Source organism: Hypanus sabinus, chromosome 12 (assembly GCF_030144855.1).
Source record: "Hypanus sabinus isolate sHypSab1 chromosome 12, sHypSab1.hap1, whole genome shotgun sequence".
In the NCBI taxonomy this organism is placed as follows: domain Eukaryota; kingdom Metazoa; phylum Chordata; class Chondrichthyes; order Myliobatiformes; family Dasyatidae; genus Hypanus; species Hypanus sabinus.
Window position 1 is genome coordinate 53,102,927 of NC_082717.1, and position 17,718 is coordinate 53,120,644.

General features: G+C 39.2%; 2 protein-coding genes across 5 annotated transcripts in view; one reads left to right on the top strand and one right to left on the bottom strand.

Annotated features, from left to right (window-relative positions):
* The window catches only part of asb3 (ankyrin repeat and SOCS box containing 3), a 100,505-nt gene that overhangs the window by 77,487 nt on the left and 5,300 nt on the right, over positions 1–17,718 (bottom strand). The gene's annotated exons all lie outside the window — the stretch shown is intronic.
* chac2 (ChaC, cation transport regulator homolog 2 (E. coli)) lies at positions 72–14,836 on the top strand. 2 transcript variants are annotated; one of them, XM_059985936.1, is made up of 4 exons: positions 72–295; positions 7,458–7,498; positions 8,800–8,835; positions 12,333–12,535. In XM_059985936.1, exons 1-4 carry the CDS (start codon positions 161–163, stop codon positions 12,385–12,387), a joined length of 267 nt encoding a protein of 88 aa, XP_059841919.1. In that variant the 5' UTR covers positions 72–160; the 3' UTR covers positions 12,388–12,535. The 2 variants fall into 2 exon arrangements, with proteins under 2 accessions (XP_059841919.1, XP_059841918.1); XM_059985935.1 differs by lacking the exon at positions 7,458–7,498 and having other exon boundaries at positions 12,333–14,836.

Sequence of the window (17,718 nt, forward strand, 5' to 3'; positions counted from 1 at the left end):
AATGTTTTGCCCCAGCACTACACAGGAAACGGCTGTTTCCCGGGTGACCGTTCGCAGGAGCCTAGCGCGCCTGCGCAGTTACCACTCCCCTGCCACGCTGTGGAAATCTGGGGAACCGGGTTGATGTGCCCATCGGCTTGCGGTTGAAACGCTACTCGCCATGTGGATATTCGGGTACGGATCGTTGATCTGGAAAGTAGACTTCCCGTACCAGGAAAAGTTAGTGGGTTACATTCGCGGCTACACCCGCCGCTTCTGGCAGGGCAGCACCGACCATCGGGGCATGCCAGGCAAGGTGGGTGAGTGACTGGCGAAAGGGCTGGACAGGTGGTGGGGAGGGAGGGAGGGAGGAAGGGTGGGTGCAGACGGACAGTGGGGTGGCTTTGACAGGGTGAACCCAATAAGAAAGAGGCCAGAATTTTGTCACGTTGGCAGGCCGCCCCAAGAGAAGGTGTTTTGCTGTAGTTAAGTGGAAAAGTAAATTGTCAGGGGGTGCGGAGAGTCTGCCGATAAGGTTAAGTGGATGGGCGAGGGTCTGATAGACGGAGAAAGTTGTTGGTAACTGCGAGGTCATCCACGTTGGAAACCGCGTGATTTTAAATAACGCAGAATTCAGCAGGGGGACTTTGGGCTGCAATAGGCTGTCACGGAGGTGCAACAGATGATGACGAATTACTAAATTTAAGAGCAGGAAGATTATGCTGCAACTGTACAGGGTACATGGAGCACTGCATGCAATTCTGAAAGTCCTTGAGAAGAAAAATATGCTCGCTTTGGAGGCGGTGTGGAGCAGGTTTGTCAGATTGACTTCAGTGGTGCGGTGATGGGATTAGCCTGTGAGAAGAGAGGTTCCCCTCGAATATACTCATTTGAATTCGGGAAACCATTATAGGTGTTTATAAAATTATGAAAAGGATAGATGAGTTAGAGGCAGGGAAGCTGTTTCCACTGTAAATGAGACGAATTAGACTCATGATTTGGGGAGTAGCTTCAGGGTGGAAATGAACAACACGAATTATAGGCAGTGCGGAAAAGACAGTTAAGTGGATGGAGCTGAGTCCATAGCCAGATGAGTCTCAATCTTACTGAATGGCACAGCAGGTTCCACAAGCTGAAAGGCCTATTCAGTCCTATGTCTTTTGTTCTTGTGAGGCAAATTAATAATTAAAAGGGGGAAAAAAAAGGATCTTCGGCTGGGTAGCCTCCAACCTGATGGCATGAACATTGACTTCTCTAACTTCCGTTAATGCCCCTCCCCTTCCTAACCCATCCCTGATATATTTTTTTTTCCTCTCTCTGCCCATCACTGCCTGTTCTCCATCTCCCTCTGGTGCTCCCCTCCCCATTTCTTTCTCCTGAGGCCTCTCGTCCCATGATCCTTTCCCTTCTCTAGCTCTGTATCCCTTTTGCCAATCACCTTTCCAGCTCTCAGCTTCACCCCACCCCTCCGGTCTTCTACCATTTCACATTTCCCCTCCCTCTCCTACTTTCAAATCTCTTACTATCTTTCCTTTCAGTTAGTCCTGACGAAGGGTCTCGGCTCAAAACGCCGACAGCACTTCTTCCTATAGATGCTGCCTGGCCTGCTGCCTTCCAGCAGCGTTTTGTGTGTGTGTGTTGCTAGGATCTTTTGTAAGCAAGATTTAGGGGCCCAGAATGTTTACTGACACCTGATAAGGGGAGGAACATATCACAGGATATATGTATGGGGGCATGTAATGGGTCAGTAAGTGAATTAATCTTCAATCTTTCAAACTGATATTCAGATAAAGACACCGGAGTAGCAACTCTTTGAGGGTGAGCTTGTCTAAAGGATCATGGAGCAAACGACTGCAGGACAATAGCAAAGCATGGATTCTGGTTTAAGATGGTGCTGGCGAAGCACAGAAGCAACTTGCTGGCAGCAAACAAAGCTACTAAGTACTTTACTAGTCACACTTTTTCTCAGAAATGATTGCTGCAATCAATAGCCTGTAACTTCCCTTTTGGAGTTGAGCTCTTGAACTGCCTGCACAATCTGGCATTTTTGCAATGTGAATTGAAGTCTCAGAGATGCAGGATGGTTGTGGTGCGGCGTGTCCAGGCTGAATTGAGGAGGTGGGGCACGGGTCCAAGAGCAGGAAATAAACCATTGTTTAGCCATTACTGAAGCAGGCTTGGAGCTGATTTGAAGTGACTGATCTGTAAGATATTGGAGCAGAATTAGACCATTGGGCCCATTGACTCAGCTCTGTCAATTCATCATAGCTGATCCAATTTTCCTTTCAGCCCCAATCTATTGCCTCCGTTCACACCCCCCCCCCCCCCATATCTCTCTCCATGCCCTGACCAATAAGAATCTATCAACCTCTGCCTTAAATATACATAAAGACTTGGACTCCGCAGCTTTGACAAAGAATTCCACAGATTCAGCACTCTCTGGCTAAAGAAATGCCTCCTCATTTCTGTTCTAAAATGGTGCCCCTCTATTCTGAGGCTGCTTCCTCTGATCTTAGACTCTCCCACCATAGGAAACATCCACTTTATCAAGGCCTTTCACCATTCAGTTTGTTTCAATGAGGTTACCTCTTATTCTAGTGAATTCCAGTGAATATTGGAACAGTACCATCAAGTGCTGTTCATATGACAAACTGTTCAATTCTAGAATCATTGTCATTAACCTCCTTTGAACCCTCTCCAGTCTCAGCACATCCTTTCTAAGCTAAAGAGCCCAAACCTGCAAACAATACTCCATTGAGGCCTCATCAGTGCCTTATAGAGTGTCAGTGTTACATCCTCGCTTTTATATTCTAGTCTTCTTGAAATTAACTGTAGCATCACATTTGCCTTCCTCATCACAGACTCAACCTGAAAATTAACCTTTACAGAATCCTGCACAATGACTCCCAAGACCTTTTGCACTTCAATTTTTTGTATTTTCTCTCCACTTAGAAAATAGTCAACCTTTTCATTTCTTCTACCAAGTGAATGACCTACGCTTCCTGTCACTGTGTTCCATTTGCCACTTATACTCTTTTAAGTCCTTCTGTAGCCTCTCTGCTTCCTCAAAACTACCCGCCCCTCCACCTATATTCGTATCAGCTGCAAACTTTGCAACAGAGCCATTGATTCAGTCATCCTAATCATTGACATATAAAAAACCCAAGTTGAGGCAGCAGGGCCTGGGCTCGAGTGTGAGGAACAACTGACTGTTTGGCCAATTTAAGCAGTGGGCCTGATTTTTAAAAAGTCAGGGGTTGGTGCTTTGCTCCGCGCTGCATTAGGTTTACTCATTTCTGCTCTGAACTGAGGTTGTGGGCTGCAACTATCCACACCTGAATCAGCTACAGTGATAACTGGTTGTGGAATCACTTACATAAATTTCAGTTCTGAATGTTATTTACTTATTTTTACTGTTTGCAAGTTTTTTTTTCTTCTGCGTATTGGGTATTTGAAGGTCTTTTTTAATGGGCTGTATTGAATTTCTTTGTTTTATGGCTGCCTGTAAGGAGACAAATCTTAAGGTTGTATGTAGTATACATATTTTGATAATAAATGTACTTTGAACTTCGTAAAAACAGTAGTTATAAGTGATTTGGTAATCTAGTAGAGGTGGGGGTGTTGACAGTAATATGTCTCAAATGTTTTTGCATCTAGTGTCAGGGTAAAGGATGTCATTAGGAAAGCATAGCAAAGGGATGAAGAACCAGAAGTTACAGTACCTGTCAAAAACAGCACAGGTTGGCAAAAAGATTAGGGTCTTACAGTCTATATTCCAGGAAGTGGGTTAAAGATAATATCATGAAGACAGTAACCACCATATTCCACACATTAGAGGATAAGCAGGTTAGTTCACGGACAGCAACTTAGAACAGAAGGGAGATGTTCACCATTAGAACCAGCTGTGGACCATAGGAACCTGATTAAGATAAACAAATTACATATCGAGAGGATTAGAATGGTATCCAAAGAAAATTAGGCTGCAGCAGGGTAAAAAAATCCGTGTAATTAAATGAACAGTTAACTAAGTAAGATTGAGCTCTGGGTAGGAGAAGTTGAGAGAAAAGATAAGATGTGACAAGATTTTTGACATAGCTCAAAAGGTGTGATTGGGCACTTGAATTTTTTATGGATACAAAGGGAGAAATATATTTCCAGGCCTGGTTGAGATGATGCTTGAAAGTGGTGTTCTTGGTGAAGTATCATTGACAAAATCCATCAGATTAAGTGTTGAGAAACAGAAAAGCACAATTACTCTTTGTACACAGTATATGCTAAAAGTGTTAAATTTACTGGGAAATAGACAACTGTAGGAAATGAAGCACAGTGACAATGAAGAACTTAAAACTAGCAAAATATTGATTGGTATAATATTTGAGTATAAGTCGAAATGGATAAGAAATTTCTGAAGATTTTCAAGACAACGTTCTTGATTCATGTGTTTCTGCCCCAATGAGTAGAGGAATTGCTTGATTTGTTTTTGAAGATGAAAGTAACTTGTACATCACAGAAGGACACATAGCAGTGATCATCAGTTTAGTTCTGTGATGGAAAGAGGCAAGAAGCAACAATTATAATTTGGAAGGAACAAAATCAGTGCATTCAGAGAGGATTAGACCTGGTTCAATCTGACTCAAAAGATAGCAGGTTATATTAAAATCATGGGCAGCACTTAAAAGTACAGAAAAGGGCCAACACCATAGATGTGCTGAAAATCTGCACATGAAATGCTAGGAGTCGTCTGCGGGTCAAGGGGTCTCTTGTGTCTGCATTTGGAATTCTCTGCCCCAGAAAGCTGTAGAGTTACAGTCAATGAATTTATTTAATGCAGAAATTGACAGTTGAACTACAAGAGAATCAATGAGTATGGTGCAAGGACAAGCCATACCCAACTTCCTGTCTATGACTGAGAAATGGGCCACCAGTTGGTGGCTGAAGGGCTTGAAAGGAAGGTGATCTTGTTGAAACATTTGACAGAGTTTATAGGGTGGATTCTGGGAGGTTGTTTTGCACTGTGGTACATCTAGAACTATGGGCCATGGCTTCAAAGTAAAGGGAAAAACATTTAACAATTTATCATCCCTGAAAGGTTACAAATTTTTGGAATTCTCTTGCTAAAACATAAACTGCTTGAGAAACTCATCAGGACAAGCAACGTCTGTGGAAGCAAGGGAACAGACAATGTTGTGGGTTGAGACCCTGCTTCAGGATTTCTGCAGGATTTTTTTGCTCCACAAGATAGCATCTGCAGTCTATTTCCATAAGGTATTTACCCCAGAGCACTGCAAAGGCAGAATAAATGAATATACTTAATACAGAGATTGACAGACATTTGAAATATGAGTGAAGAATTTAATTTTCTATGTCATATCTCTGAATCTTTCTGTGAAAGTTCATCAGAATTTTAGAGAAGTACACTTGTAGCTATTTCAATTAAGTTTACTTTGGTTCACATTAACAGAATGTCAGAAGGTTTGCTTGTCACACTTGTTTATTAAGGATCGTGGAGTTCAAGCATCTGTCCTTAATGGATTTGTTTTCATTATTTGTTCCAATAAGATACTGAGTCATGTTGACTGGCTCAGATTTTCATTGTACTAAAACAAGATAGATTTAATCTGTTTAATGCTCAATCACCCAACTTTTAATTGTCTGTAAAATGATAGATGTGGTAATCAATAGTGGCATTTACCCATAATGTACTTTAATAGAGAACAGTTCAGCACAGGCCCTTCAGCCCACAGTGTTTGTGTATGATACAAATCAAAACTAATATCCCCTGTCTTTATTCTTCCCTGCTTGTTCATGTCCCTGTCTAAGTGCCTGTTAAATGTTAACAGTTGTGTCTGCTTCCACTGTTTCCCCGGTAGTATCTTCCAGGCACCGACCAGTCTTTGTATTCAAAAAAAACCTTGCAAATTTTCTTTACTTTTTTTTTTATCTGCTTTAAAGCTATGTCATCTAAATTCTGACATTTCCACCATAGGAAAAGGGCAGACTTGCAATTTTATATATTTCAATTAGCCTCTGATGCTTCTAGAGAAAACAATCCAAGTTTAAACCTAACCTTGTAGCTAATTCTTTCTGATACAGCAGATATTCCTGGTGAACCTCTTCTGCACCCTCTCTAAATCCTTCCTAACATTACAAATAAGGTCTGACCAAAGTTTCATACAGCTGCAGTATGACTTGTAGTCTTTCATACTCAAACCTGACAAATGATGAGGTCAGCGGTAGATGCAATCTCAATGGCTCTCCACACAGCTTTGACCACCTGGACAACACAAACACCTACGTCAGGATGTTGTTCATCGAATGTAGCTTAGCATTTACTACCATCACTCCCACAATCTTGATTGAGAAGTTGCAGAGCCCGGGCCTCTATACCTCCCTCTGCAATTGGATCCTCAACTTCCTAACCGGAAGATCACAGTCTCTGTGAATTGGTAATAACATCCTCTTCACTGACCATCAACACTGGCGTACCTCGGGTGTGTGCTTAGCCCACTGCTCTACTCTCTGTGTACACATGACTGTGGCTAGACATAGCTCAAATACCATCTACAAATTTGCTGATGATATAACCGTTGTTGGTAGAATCTCAGGTGGTGACGAGCGGGCGTACAGGAGTGAGATGCCAACGAGTGGAATGGTGCTGCAGCAACAACCTGGCACGCAACATAAGACAAAAGAGTTGATTGTGGACTTCAGGAAGGGTAAGAGAGGAAGGAGCACATTCCAATCCTCATAGAGGGATCAGAAGTGAAGAGAGTGAGCAGTTTCAAGATCCTGGGTGTCAAGATCTCTGAGGATCTAACCTGGTCCCAGCATATCAATGTAGTTACAAAGAAGGCAAGACAGCAGCTATACTTCATTAGGAGTTTGAAGAGATTTGGCATGTCAACAAATACACTCAAAAAAATTCTATAATTGTACTGTGGAGAGCATTCTGACAGACTGCATCACTGTCTGGTATGGAGGGGCTAATGCACAGGACCAAAAGAAGCTGCAGAAGGTTGTAAATCTAGTCAGCTCCATCTTGGGCACTAGCTTACAAAGTACCCAGGACATCTTTAGGAAGAGGTGTCTCAGAAAGGCAGCGTCTGTTATTAAGGACGTCCAGCACCCAGGGCATGCCCTTTTCTCACTGTTACCATCAGGTTGGAGATACAGAAGCCTGAAGGCACACACTCAGCGATTCAGGAACAGCTTATTCCCCTCTGCCATCCGATTCCTAAATGGACTTTGAAGCTTTGGATGCTATCTCACTTTTTTTTAATATACAATATTTCTGTTTTTGCACATTTTTAAAAATCTATTGAATATATGTAATTGACTTACTTTATTATTATGTTTCATTTTTTCTCTGCTGGATTATGTATTGCATTGAACTGCTGCTGCTATGTTAACAAATTCCACATCACATGACAGTGATAATAAACCTGGTTCTGATTCTATTTACTTTGATTATGCTCCAGGCCTCGAGCACTTTGGCCAGACTTGGTTTCAAAGCTAAGATGTAAGTGAAGTACCTATGTTTAGCTGTTCTTCACTCAAATTAGATATTGTATTTGACATGTTTTTCTTTCCCAAAACACCATTTGATATTTTCTCCAATGATTATTTTTGAAGTAAATTAACATTTTGTATGTGAAAAATATAGACCACAAAAAGTGATTTTGATTTTTAAAAAATAGTAAATTCTATAATTCATGCCATTAGGTTGAGTAGCCTCCAACCTGATAGCATGAACATTGATTTCTTGAAGTTCTGGTAAATTGCCTCCCCCCACTGCCTTCACCATTCTCATACCCATTTTCTCTCTCTCTCGCCTCATTTCCTTACTTGTCCATCACCTCTCTCTGGTGCTCCTCCCCCATACCTTTCTTCCATGGTTTTCTACCCTCTCCTATCAGATTCCCCCTTCTGCAGCCCTTTATCTCTTTCACCTATCAGCTCTTTTCTTCATCTCTCTCCCTTTCAGTTATCACCTTACCACCTTGTATTTCTTCCTCCCCTCCCCCCACCTTCTTGCTCTAACTTCTCATCTTTTTTTTCCAGTTCTGATGAAGGGTGTTGGCCTGGAACGTGGACTGTTTATTCTTGCCCATAGATGCTGCCTGGCCTGTTGCGTTCTTCCAGTATTTTGTTCGTGGTGTTCTGGATTTCCAGCATCTGCAGATTTTCTTGTCAAATTCTATAATTGCTTGATTTGAGTTTTTACTTTATTTTGCAAATATGGGCTCACTGGCATTTAATGTCCATTAGAATTTGTTCTTGATGAATGGACAATAGATCTTCTGCTGATAAATGGCTCTTGTTCCTATAATGAAGACTGGAGTGAAAAGTTCTAGGATTTGACATGGTGGTAGAATAGTGTTACTATAAACAAGTATACTTAGGATGTGTGATCTGGAGGGGAGCTTGCATCTGTCAGTCTTCAAGCACTCTTAGGAGGTGCTGTTGTTTGCCTCATTACCTCTTGTACATTGTCCATGATGTGGTACAGAGATGATGAGTGCTTCAGATAGTGAATGTATTGCTGGTAAGGTGAAATAGTGTTGAGTCTTTGAGTATTGTTAGAACTGCATTTGTCCAGATGAGTAAGTATTTGTCTTGTGTATAATGAAAAGGCTTTGGGATATCAGAAGGCAAATCATTCAGTTTTACTAACGGAGTGGGGCTGCTTAGAAAAATTCCATTCCAAAGCAAGAAATAATTTTTGAGATCTATTAAAATAAATCCAAATTTGTTTTGTCCATAGAATTATGCATGATTGAATGATTTTATTTTTGTGCATTTCTCATTCCATCCCTATAGCCTGGAAGAGTTGTCACACTTGTTGAAGATCCTGAGGTAAATAAAAAATACATATTTGTTAATCAACATTTGCAAATAGTTTTATTCATTCAATATGTATTTCAATTTCTTTGTAGTAAGAACAACAGATTGCTGATCAAATGTGTGCAGTATATGTAATTTTCTTTGGCTAAAACACAATCAAGTTGAAAATCTGTAGTCTAAATATTCATAGTTCAAGTCCATCCAAAATTTGAATGTTTGTGCAGGAAAACTGACTAGGATAAGGATTACTGCTTTATTGTACATGTGCTACTAGATACTGTATAATGGCATACAAAAGTAACATTGTATGTAGAAAACCACAACTGTTTTTCCGCACTGACTATATAAATCATCAAATGCAATGGAATTAATTTCCAAGTAAAGCTGTAAATCTTCTATTTTAAAACGGTGTCCTATTGATGATTGGAGATTTTTCTTCAAGCTATGCTTTCTTGTACAGATGTTCTGTGCTCTGAAGTAGCTGTCCACATACACACCAGTACACGATGAACGGTTTCAGTTCAAAATATTGACTCTTTATTCCCCTCCTTGGATGCTTCCTAACCTGCTGAGTTCTTTCAGCATTTTGTGCATGTTACTTCAGAACATTATGTAATTTATATGATGCCACTGAGTTATTAAGCAAGTATGTGCTGATGCTGAACAGTATCTATAGATGCAGGGTACAGTAGTTTCAAATGATATGGTCTTTTGTAACAGTTGAAACTCATGGAACATTTCCCATTAACTGCCTTCTTTTCATCAAAGAAAGATTGCCAGAATACTGCACATAACATCGTTCAGTATATTGGATCAAATGTAGCACAAGTTCCGTTAGTGTTTCAATAAGTTGCTGACAGAATACTCCATCTTTGCAAAATCATTGGCTGTATTAAGATCTGAGGAACTGTTTTCCTGGAATTGAAGAATTTAAGTTATATTAAACTAGAACATGTTTGTATCACTGTGTGCTGAGGGGTATGTGAAAGTGCTGACACATTGCTATGTAAGTGTAAATACAGAAGTTTGGTACTTTCTGGCTTCTTTTAGCTGAGTTTTGCTAACTACGTCTGATAATGAAATCCTCGAGGATTGTTGATGTGGAGAATTAACTTGCTGAAATTTTCTATTATTTGCCTTGTGGAATCTGCTCATCATTTCTGCATCAAATAAAACTAATTTCAGAAACAGCAAACTGATTCAATTAGGAATGATTTTGAATATCAAATGAACATCAATGAAATAGGATTTAAAAACATCAATGAAACAAGATTCAAAAACTTTATTGGACTTTGAGGTATTCAGAAACTTTCACTGCCACTGAATGTTAAATAAACATGAGGGGCATTGGCAGAGCCAATGTGTTTTTCAGATTTTTTTATTGACAGCAATACTTGTTCTATTGCACCTGCAAGATGCAACTGCTTTGTATGGGGCTTCCCAATAAGATCAGGTAACTCCTGACAAGTTAATTTGTACCTGTGCCAGTGTTGAAAATACAAGGATTTCACTGCTGGCAACAAGTTTTTCTGTGGATTGGTTCAATATATACAGTGCCTATAAATGGTATTCACTCCCCTTGGAAGTTTTCATGTTTTATTGTTTTACAACATTGAATCACAGTGAATTTAATTTGGCTTTAGGCACCAATCAACAGGAGCAGACTCTTTCGTGTCAACGTGAAAACAGATCTCTACAAAGTGACCTACATTAATTACAAATATAAAACACAAAATAATTGATTGCGTAAGTATTCACCCCTTTCAAGTCAGTATATAGTACATGCACATTTGGCAGCAATTACAGCCTTGATTATGTGATTGCAGCTTTGCACAACTGGACACTGCAGTTTTTCCCCATTCTTACTAAACTGCTCAAGCTTTGTCAGATTGCATGGTGATCATGAACGAAGAGCCCTTTTCAAGTCCAGCCACAAGTTCTCAATTGGATTGAGGTCTGGACTCTGACTTGGCCATTCCAGGACATTAACTTTGTTTTTAAGCTATTCCTGTGTAGCTTTAGCTTTATGTTTGGGGTCGTGGTCTTGCTTGAAAACAAATCTTCTCCCAACTTGCAGCTCTCGTGCAGACTGCATCAGGTTTTCCTCCAGGACTTCCCTGTATTTTGCTGCATTTCTTTTACCCTCTACCTTCACAAGCGCTCCAGAGCCTGTTGCCGTGAACATCCCCACAGCATGATGTAGCCACCAGCATGCTTCATGGTAGGGATGGTGTGATTTTGATGATGTGTGGTCTTTGGCTTATGCCAAACAGCATTTAGTCTGAAGGCCAAAAAGCTCAATTTTGGTTTCATCAGACCATAGGACCTTCTTCCAGCTGACTTCAGAGTCTCCAACAAGCCTTCTGGCTGAGATTTCATGAAAGTTTTTTTTTTCAGTTGTGGCTTTCCCTTTGGCACTCTTCTATCAGCCACTGAAGCTCGAGTTGTCATAGGTCTCTTGGTGGCTTCCCTCACTAGTCCCCTTCTTATAAAGTCACTCAGATTTTTGAAGATGGCCTGCTCTAAGCAGGCTTGCAGCTGTGCCATATTCTTTCCATTTCTTGATGATTGTCTTAACTGTACTCCAAGGAATATCCAGTGACTCAGAAATATTCTTGTATCCATCTCCTGACTTGTGCTTTTCAATAACTTTTTTCAGGAAGTTGCTTGGAGTGTTCTTTTGTCTTAATGGTGTAGATTTTGCCAGGATACTGACACAACAGCAGTTGGACCTTCCAGATACAGATGTATTTTTATTACCATCAATTGGAAATACCTTGACTGCACTCAGGTCTCCAAAATCAGATTCCCCCTTAACTAATTATGAGACTTCTAAAACCAACTGGCTGCACCAGTGATGATTTGGTGTGGCATATTAAAGGGGAGAGGGGATCAATACTCATGCAATCAATTGTTTGGTATTTTATATTTCTAATTAATTTAGATCATTTTGTAGAGATCTGTTTTCACTTTGACACGAGTCCTTTTCTGTTGATCAGTGTCCAAAAAAAAAGCCAAATTAAATCTACTGTGATTCAATGTTGTAAAACAATAAAATTAAGGTGAAAACTTCTAGGGTGGGGGGGGGGGAGAGGGTGCAGGCATTGTATATGCATAAAAATGCAAAAAAAAAATGCTGGAAATACTTTTTTTGAATTTCCAGCATCTGCAGATTTCCTCGTGTTTGCTCTGGAAATTCTTAGCAGATCAGGCAGGATTTGTGGACAGACAAGCCTGATTAACATGTTAGGTTGGAGACTGTTAATCTGATGAAGTCATTGGCCTCAAACGTTAATTATTTTTCAGAAGACTGAATATTTTCAGCATTTTTTTTGTTTTGCTTCTGATCTGAAGCATTTGCTTTCCATATTATAATACCCAGTATCTTTAATGCAGGTAATAAGTCACCTGTTTGTCTATCCAATATTTAACTAATGCCAGTCATTTATGAATAAATATATTGAAATCTTAGACAAATAATTATTAATGTGTAATTTGTTTATGTCCAGGGCCTTGTATGGGGTGTGGCGTATAAACTTCCAGATGGAAAAGAGGAAGAAGTAAAGAAATATCTTGACTTTCGAGAAAAAAATGGTTATAGGACTACTACTGTTACATTTTGTCCTAAAGATACTTCAATTAGTCCTTTCCCTGTGATGCAATATATTGGAACATGCGATAATCCTGATTATTTGGGCCCAGCACCCCTGGAAGACATGGCTCTGCAAATTTTGAATGCTGTTGGGCAAAGTGGAAGGAACACAGAGTATCTATTTAAACTTGCTGATTCCTTACGAAGTCTTGTACCAGAAGATACTGATGATCATATTTTTTCATTGGAGAAGATGGTCAAGGAGCTCATGACACTAAGAAAAGTGACTACGTAAACTGATGGAACAAAATGGCTCTGGAAAAAGAATTTTACTTTAACTCTTACTTTTTTTTAATTTATCTGCTGTATTATTATTTCTGGCAATTGCCTATCTAAACATAAATAAGGTATTTAATAAAGTATTTAGTTGTATTTCTGGCTTTGGGAATCGCCAGTAAGTTGTCGTCTGCCTTCAGCAATGCTATCTTAAACTGGAAGGTGGGTTCTCTCCTTGTTCGTCTCTGGCCCTTGGTTCTTTCTCTAGAGATAATCCATATCAAATTTATAGTATAATTAAACACAGAAAGGTTTGTACTGGATACCTTGTGTATTTGGGTATTATGTTTATTGTTAACATTTGTTATAAAATTCTGTATCTAAATGGAGAAACTGCAAATTAAATTCTACTTGAGGTAGGTATATCTAGTTAAAATTACATTTATATGGATGATCCCATCCGTTATTGTTGCTGTAAGCAGCAGACATTCAGGAATTGTAACTGTATATTAGAAGGTTAATCTGCTTGTGTAGTATTTGATAATGGGGTTTTCTATTGTAAATCAGTTCTGTGGTTCATTTTGTTTTGAGAACTCTAGAATGCTTCAAGAAATAAAACTGGTCAAACAGTATCTGTAGAGAAGCTGGATTTAATACTTTGGTTCAGTAATCTTCCACCTGAACCAGGAAAAAGCTCGTGCAAGGACAGAAAATTACAGAATGAAAGGAAAGACAATCAAAATGCTAGAGGAACTCAGCAGGCCAGGCAGCCTCTATGAAAAAGGGTACAATTGACATTTTGTGTCGAGACCTGCCGAAAGGTCTTTGCCCAAAATGTCAACTGTACTCTTTTCCATAGATGCTGCCTGGGCTGCTGAGTTCCTCCAGCATTTTGTGTGTGTTGCTTGGATTTCCAGCACCTGCAGATTTTCTCTTGTTTGAGAATAAAAGGAAAGATCTGTTATATAGGGTTGGGGATCAGTTGTTGAATAAACAACAAAGGGATAATGATATGATGCAGGAGAACAGAGTTTTCAGAAAGCAGATGGGGTTTTAATGGAGTTGTAAATGAAAAAGATCCTTGCCATTGCATCACCTTGCTGACTGAAAAGGTAGAAAGGAATTTCAGATTATAACCAGAGTTTCACATTACCATTGTACTCACTGCTGTTTTTTTTTTTGGATTGTTGGTGCTGGCAGACGTTGCTTTGTAACACGTGCAATTTGCGGACAAATTCTCCTCCGCTTAAGGGTACTAAAGTTTCACTAATTTGTAGATTTCTGCCAAATAAATACTTGGGAAAGGTGATATAAACTTAAGTTTTATACAGAATGAAAAGCTATTATCTTTTTGGTACTTCAAAGCTATAATGTTTATTCAAAAATATTGCTTTTGACTTGAATATTTTAAATCTGTATTTGCTCTTTAGACACTGATTGTTTAGATTTGTCGCCAACTGCTGACTTTTAGCAGAAATGATCCGGTGCTTCATGAATGTGTTGTGAATTAGTATCGTTGATCAAACTTTTGAGGGAATCTCAAATATAAGGCACTTCTAATAAAATCAACAAAGTGCAAACGTTGGTTTGAAATATATTGCCAACATTTACATGTAAAATTTAAAAATCTGAAATTTTTAGTGATCTGCAATACTGACTATCATAATGTTCTAACCATCCAAAGTTGTTGGGACCTGTTTAATATGCTATTATTTTCAGGATTAATTTCAAAAATTTCCATTCTAATTGGAACAAAAATAAACTTCATAATTCTTACAAGAGAATATCTGGTCTGCCATGTCTGTGGTGAAACTTAAAGAGAATTGTCATGGTTTTAATCCGCATGCTAGTATTTTCTCAGTCACCATGAAAACTAGCTTCCTTCAGATATATCTCCATTTGTTTTTTTTTTCTCAGAGTTCTGATGAAGGGAATTGCAGATCATCTTGACTTACTATGTTGAACTATTTTTATCGTCTGCAAGCATTAACTGAATTTCAGAGGAATATTTATATAATTGCCGCTGTTCCTTTAAGCAGATAGTCACTCTGTCATGTTCTATTTTCAGAATGTCTATTCTGTTATTTTGATTTCATGGAAATCCTCTTGGACAAAATACAGTACCTATAAAAAGTATTCACTCCCTCTGGGAAGTTATGTTTTATTGTTTTACAACATTGAATCATGGTGAATTTAATTTGTCTTTTGACACTGATCCATAGGAAAGACTTGTGTCAAAGTGAAAACAAATTTCTACAATTTGGTCTTAATTTATTGCAATTATTACACACAAAATAATTGCATAATATTCACCCCTTTCAAGTCAGTGTTTAGTAGTTGCACCTTTGAAAGCAAATACAGCCTTGAGTCTGCGTGGCTAGGTTTCATCAGCTTTGCGTATCTGGACGCTACAATTTTTCCCCAATCTTCATTACAATACTGCTCAAGCTCTGTCAGATTGCATGGGGATCATGAGCAACAGCCCTTTTCAAGTCCAGCCACAAATTCTCAATTGGATTGAGGTCCAGGATCATGAACTTTGTTTTTAAGCTATTCCTGTGTAGTTTTGGCTTTATGCTTGGGGTCATTGTCTTGCTGGAAAACAGATCTCCCGAATCACAGTTCTATTGCAGACTGCATCAGGCTTTCCTCCAGGATTTCCCTGTATTTTGCTGCATTCATTTTGCTCTCTACCTTAACCTTCCAGGGTCTACTGCATGTTGCAGCCACCACAGTAGAGTGTTTTTTGATAACGTGTGGTGTTTGGCTTACACAAGCCTAGCCTTAAGTCTGATGACCAAAAAGCTCAATTTTAGTTTCATCAGACTGTTCTTTCAGTTGATTTCAGAGTCTCACATATGGCTTTGGGCAAACTAGCCAAGATTTCATGCAAGTTTTTTTTTCCAACAGTGGCTTTCCCTTTGCCATTTCTACCATAAAGCTGTGACTGGTGAAGCACCTGGGCAACAGTTGTATGTGCAGTCTCTTTTGCCTTAATTTAATTAGCACTCTTTTACTTCATACAGAGAGTATAAGTAGTGTCTAGTAAATCCATGCCGTAACATCTCTTATTAATCCTTCCTTGCCCGTGAGAGCAGTTTCTGTCAGATTCAAGCTGCCTGTAGTTACTGTGTTTATCCCATAAACTTTGGTTATAATTGGCCTTGTGTTACTTTTTCAGTCCTTATTATCTAAGGGGGACTGAAGGATTGTAGTCAGTTCTGCTGTCTCCACTCTAGCATCTGTCACCCAGGACTGCATCGTCTTTAGATGGAAGTAAGAAACAAAATGCCCCAGATACTGTAATTCTGATGAATGGAAATATTCAATAGTTAAGTATAAATGTGGTGAGAGAGTTGATGATCTTTGAATAGTTCTCAAACATAACTGTTTCTCTTCCTGTTTCTGAACTTTTAGATGTGTGGCTTTTCAGTTATGCTGGCCTGTTTTGTTGTCTGACATTGTTATCCCCTCCTCATTCAGCTTTAACTTAAATCCTTTTATCTGAAAATATAGCGTCAGCCTCCTGTAGATTTCTTGTTCATAACATGTACTGCCTGTAACTACCTTTGAGACTTAAATTTGCTTTTATATTAACTACATTTTTATCTCAATCACTCTTTGATTTGTACCTCAATTTCGTCCCTACATCTCCACTCTGTAGGATTTGGAAATTGTCTAGTTACCAACTGTGGTCTGTCATACCTGACATTTGTCATGAATTACATTAGATAGAATATACAGCACAATAATGGGCTTTTTAGCAACTTGTCTCTGCTCTAGCCTTATTGCTGTCTTTTGGCATATTGAAACATTTTTACCTATTAAACAAACTTCAGAGAGAGTGGGGAAAAGATTATAAAAAGGTTGTAAATATAAGGAATTTCATGTGCATGCACAGTCAATCAGAGGTGGATCTCCAGATAAGAGGTATACAAAATCAGGATAGAGGCAGAAAGGATGACTAGGTTTTGCCTCTTACAGATAAGATCAAGATGAGTAGCCACTCAACATCTATCACATGGTAGCAATATCATTTTCTGTGATGAAGTATTTGAGTTGGTGATGGCTAGAAAGAACTATCCTGACAAGGACATGAATCTAATGCAGTTTGCTTACAGTCATAGCAGGACTACAGCAGATGCAATCTCACTGGCTCTCCTGGAATTAGGACCACCTGACAAATATCAATACCTGTTGTTTATCAATTGCAACTTGCCTTCAAATACCATCATTCCCTCAGTATTAATGAACAAGCTTTAAAATCTGTACCCCTCTACCTCCCTTGCTAAGGATTGTTGACTTCGTTAATGGGAGACCACAATCTATACAGATTGGCGATAACATCCTCTCCTTGTTGGCAACCAACAGAGGTGCAGATACACCTCAAAGATGCATGCTTAGCCTACTGCTCTACTTTCTCTACACCCAGGATTGTATCGCTAGGCACAGCTCAAATGACATCTATAAATTTGCTGATGACACCACTATTGTTTGCACAAACTCAGATGGCAACGAGGACATGTACAGGAGGAAATAGTTTGGCTGGTCAAATAATGTTGTAACAACAGTGTACTCAATGTCAGTAAGACCAAGGAATTTATTGTAGGCATCGGGAAAACACACCAGTTCTGATTGAGGGATCAGAGGTGTAAAGATGAGTAGTTTCACTGCTGGGCATCAACATTTCACTATATTGATCCAGTCATGTTAAGGCATATGGTTATACTTAATTAGGAGTTTGAGGAAATTTGGTACATCAGAAAATACTAGCAAATTTCTATAGATTTATATGGAGATTATTCCATGATCACCCAGGGCATCCCGTCTTCTCATTGTTACTGTCGGAAAGGAGGTACAGAAGCCTGAAGGCACACACTCAGCAATTCAGGAACAGCTACCTTCACCTTGTCCGAAGTGGACATTGAACGCGTGAACACTGTCATAAACAGTTTCAAAAATATGTATTACATCTGTTTTTGCACTACTTTTAATCTATTTAATATGCACAAATATTTAGGGAGATT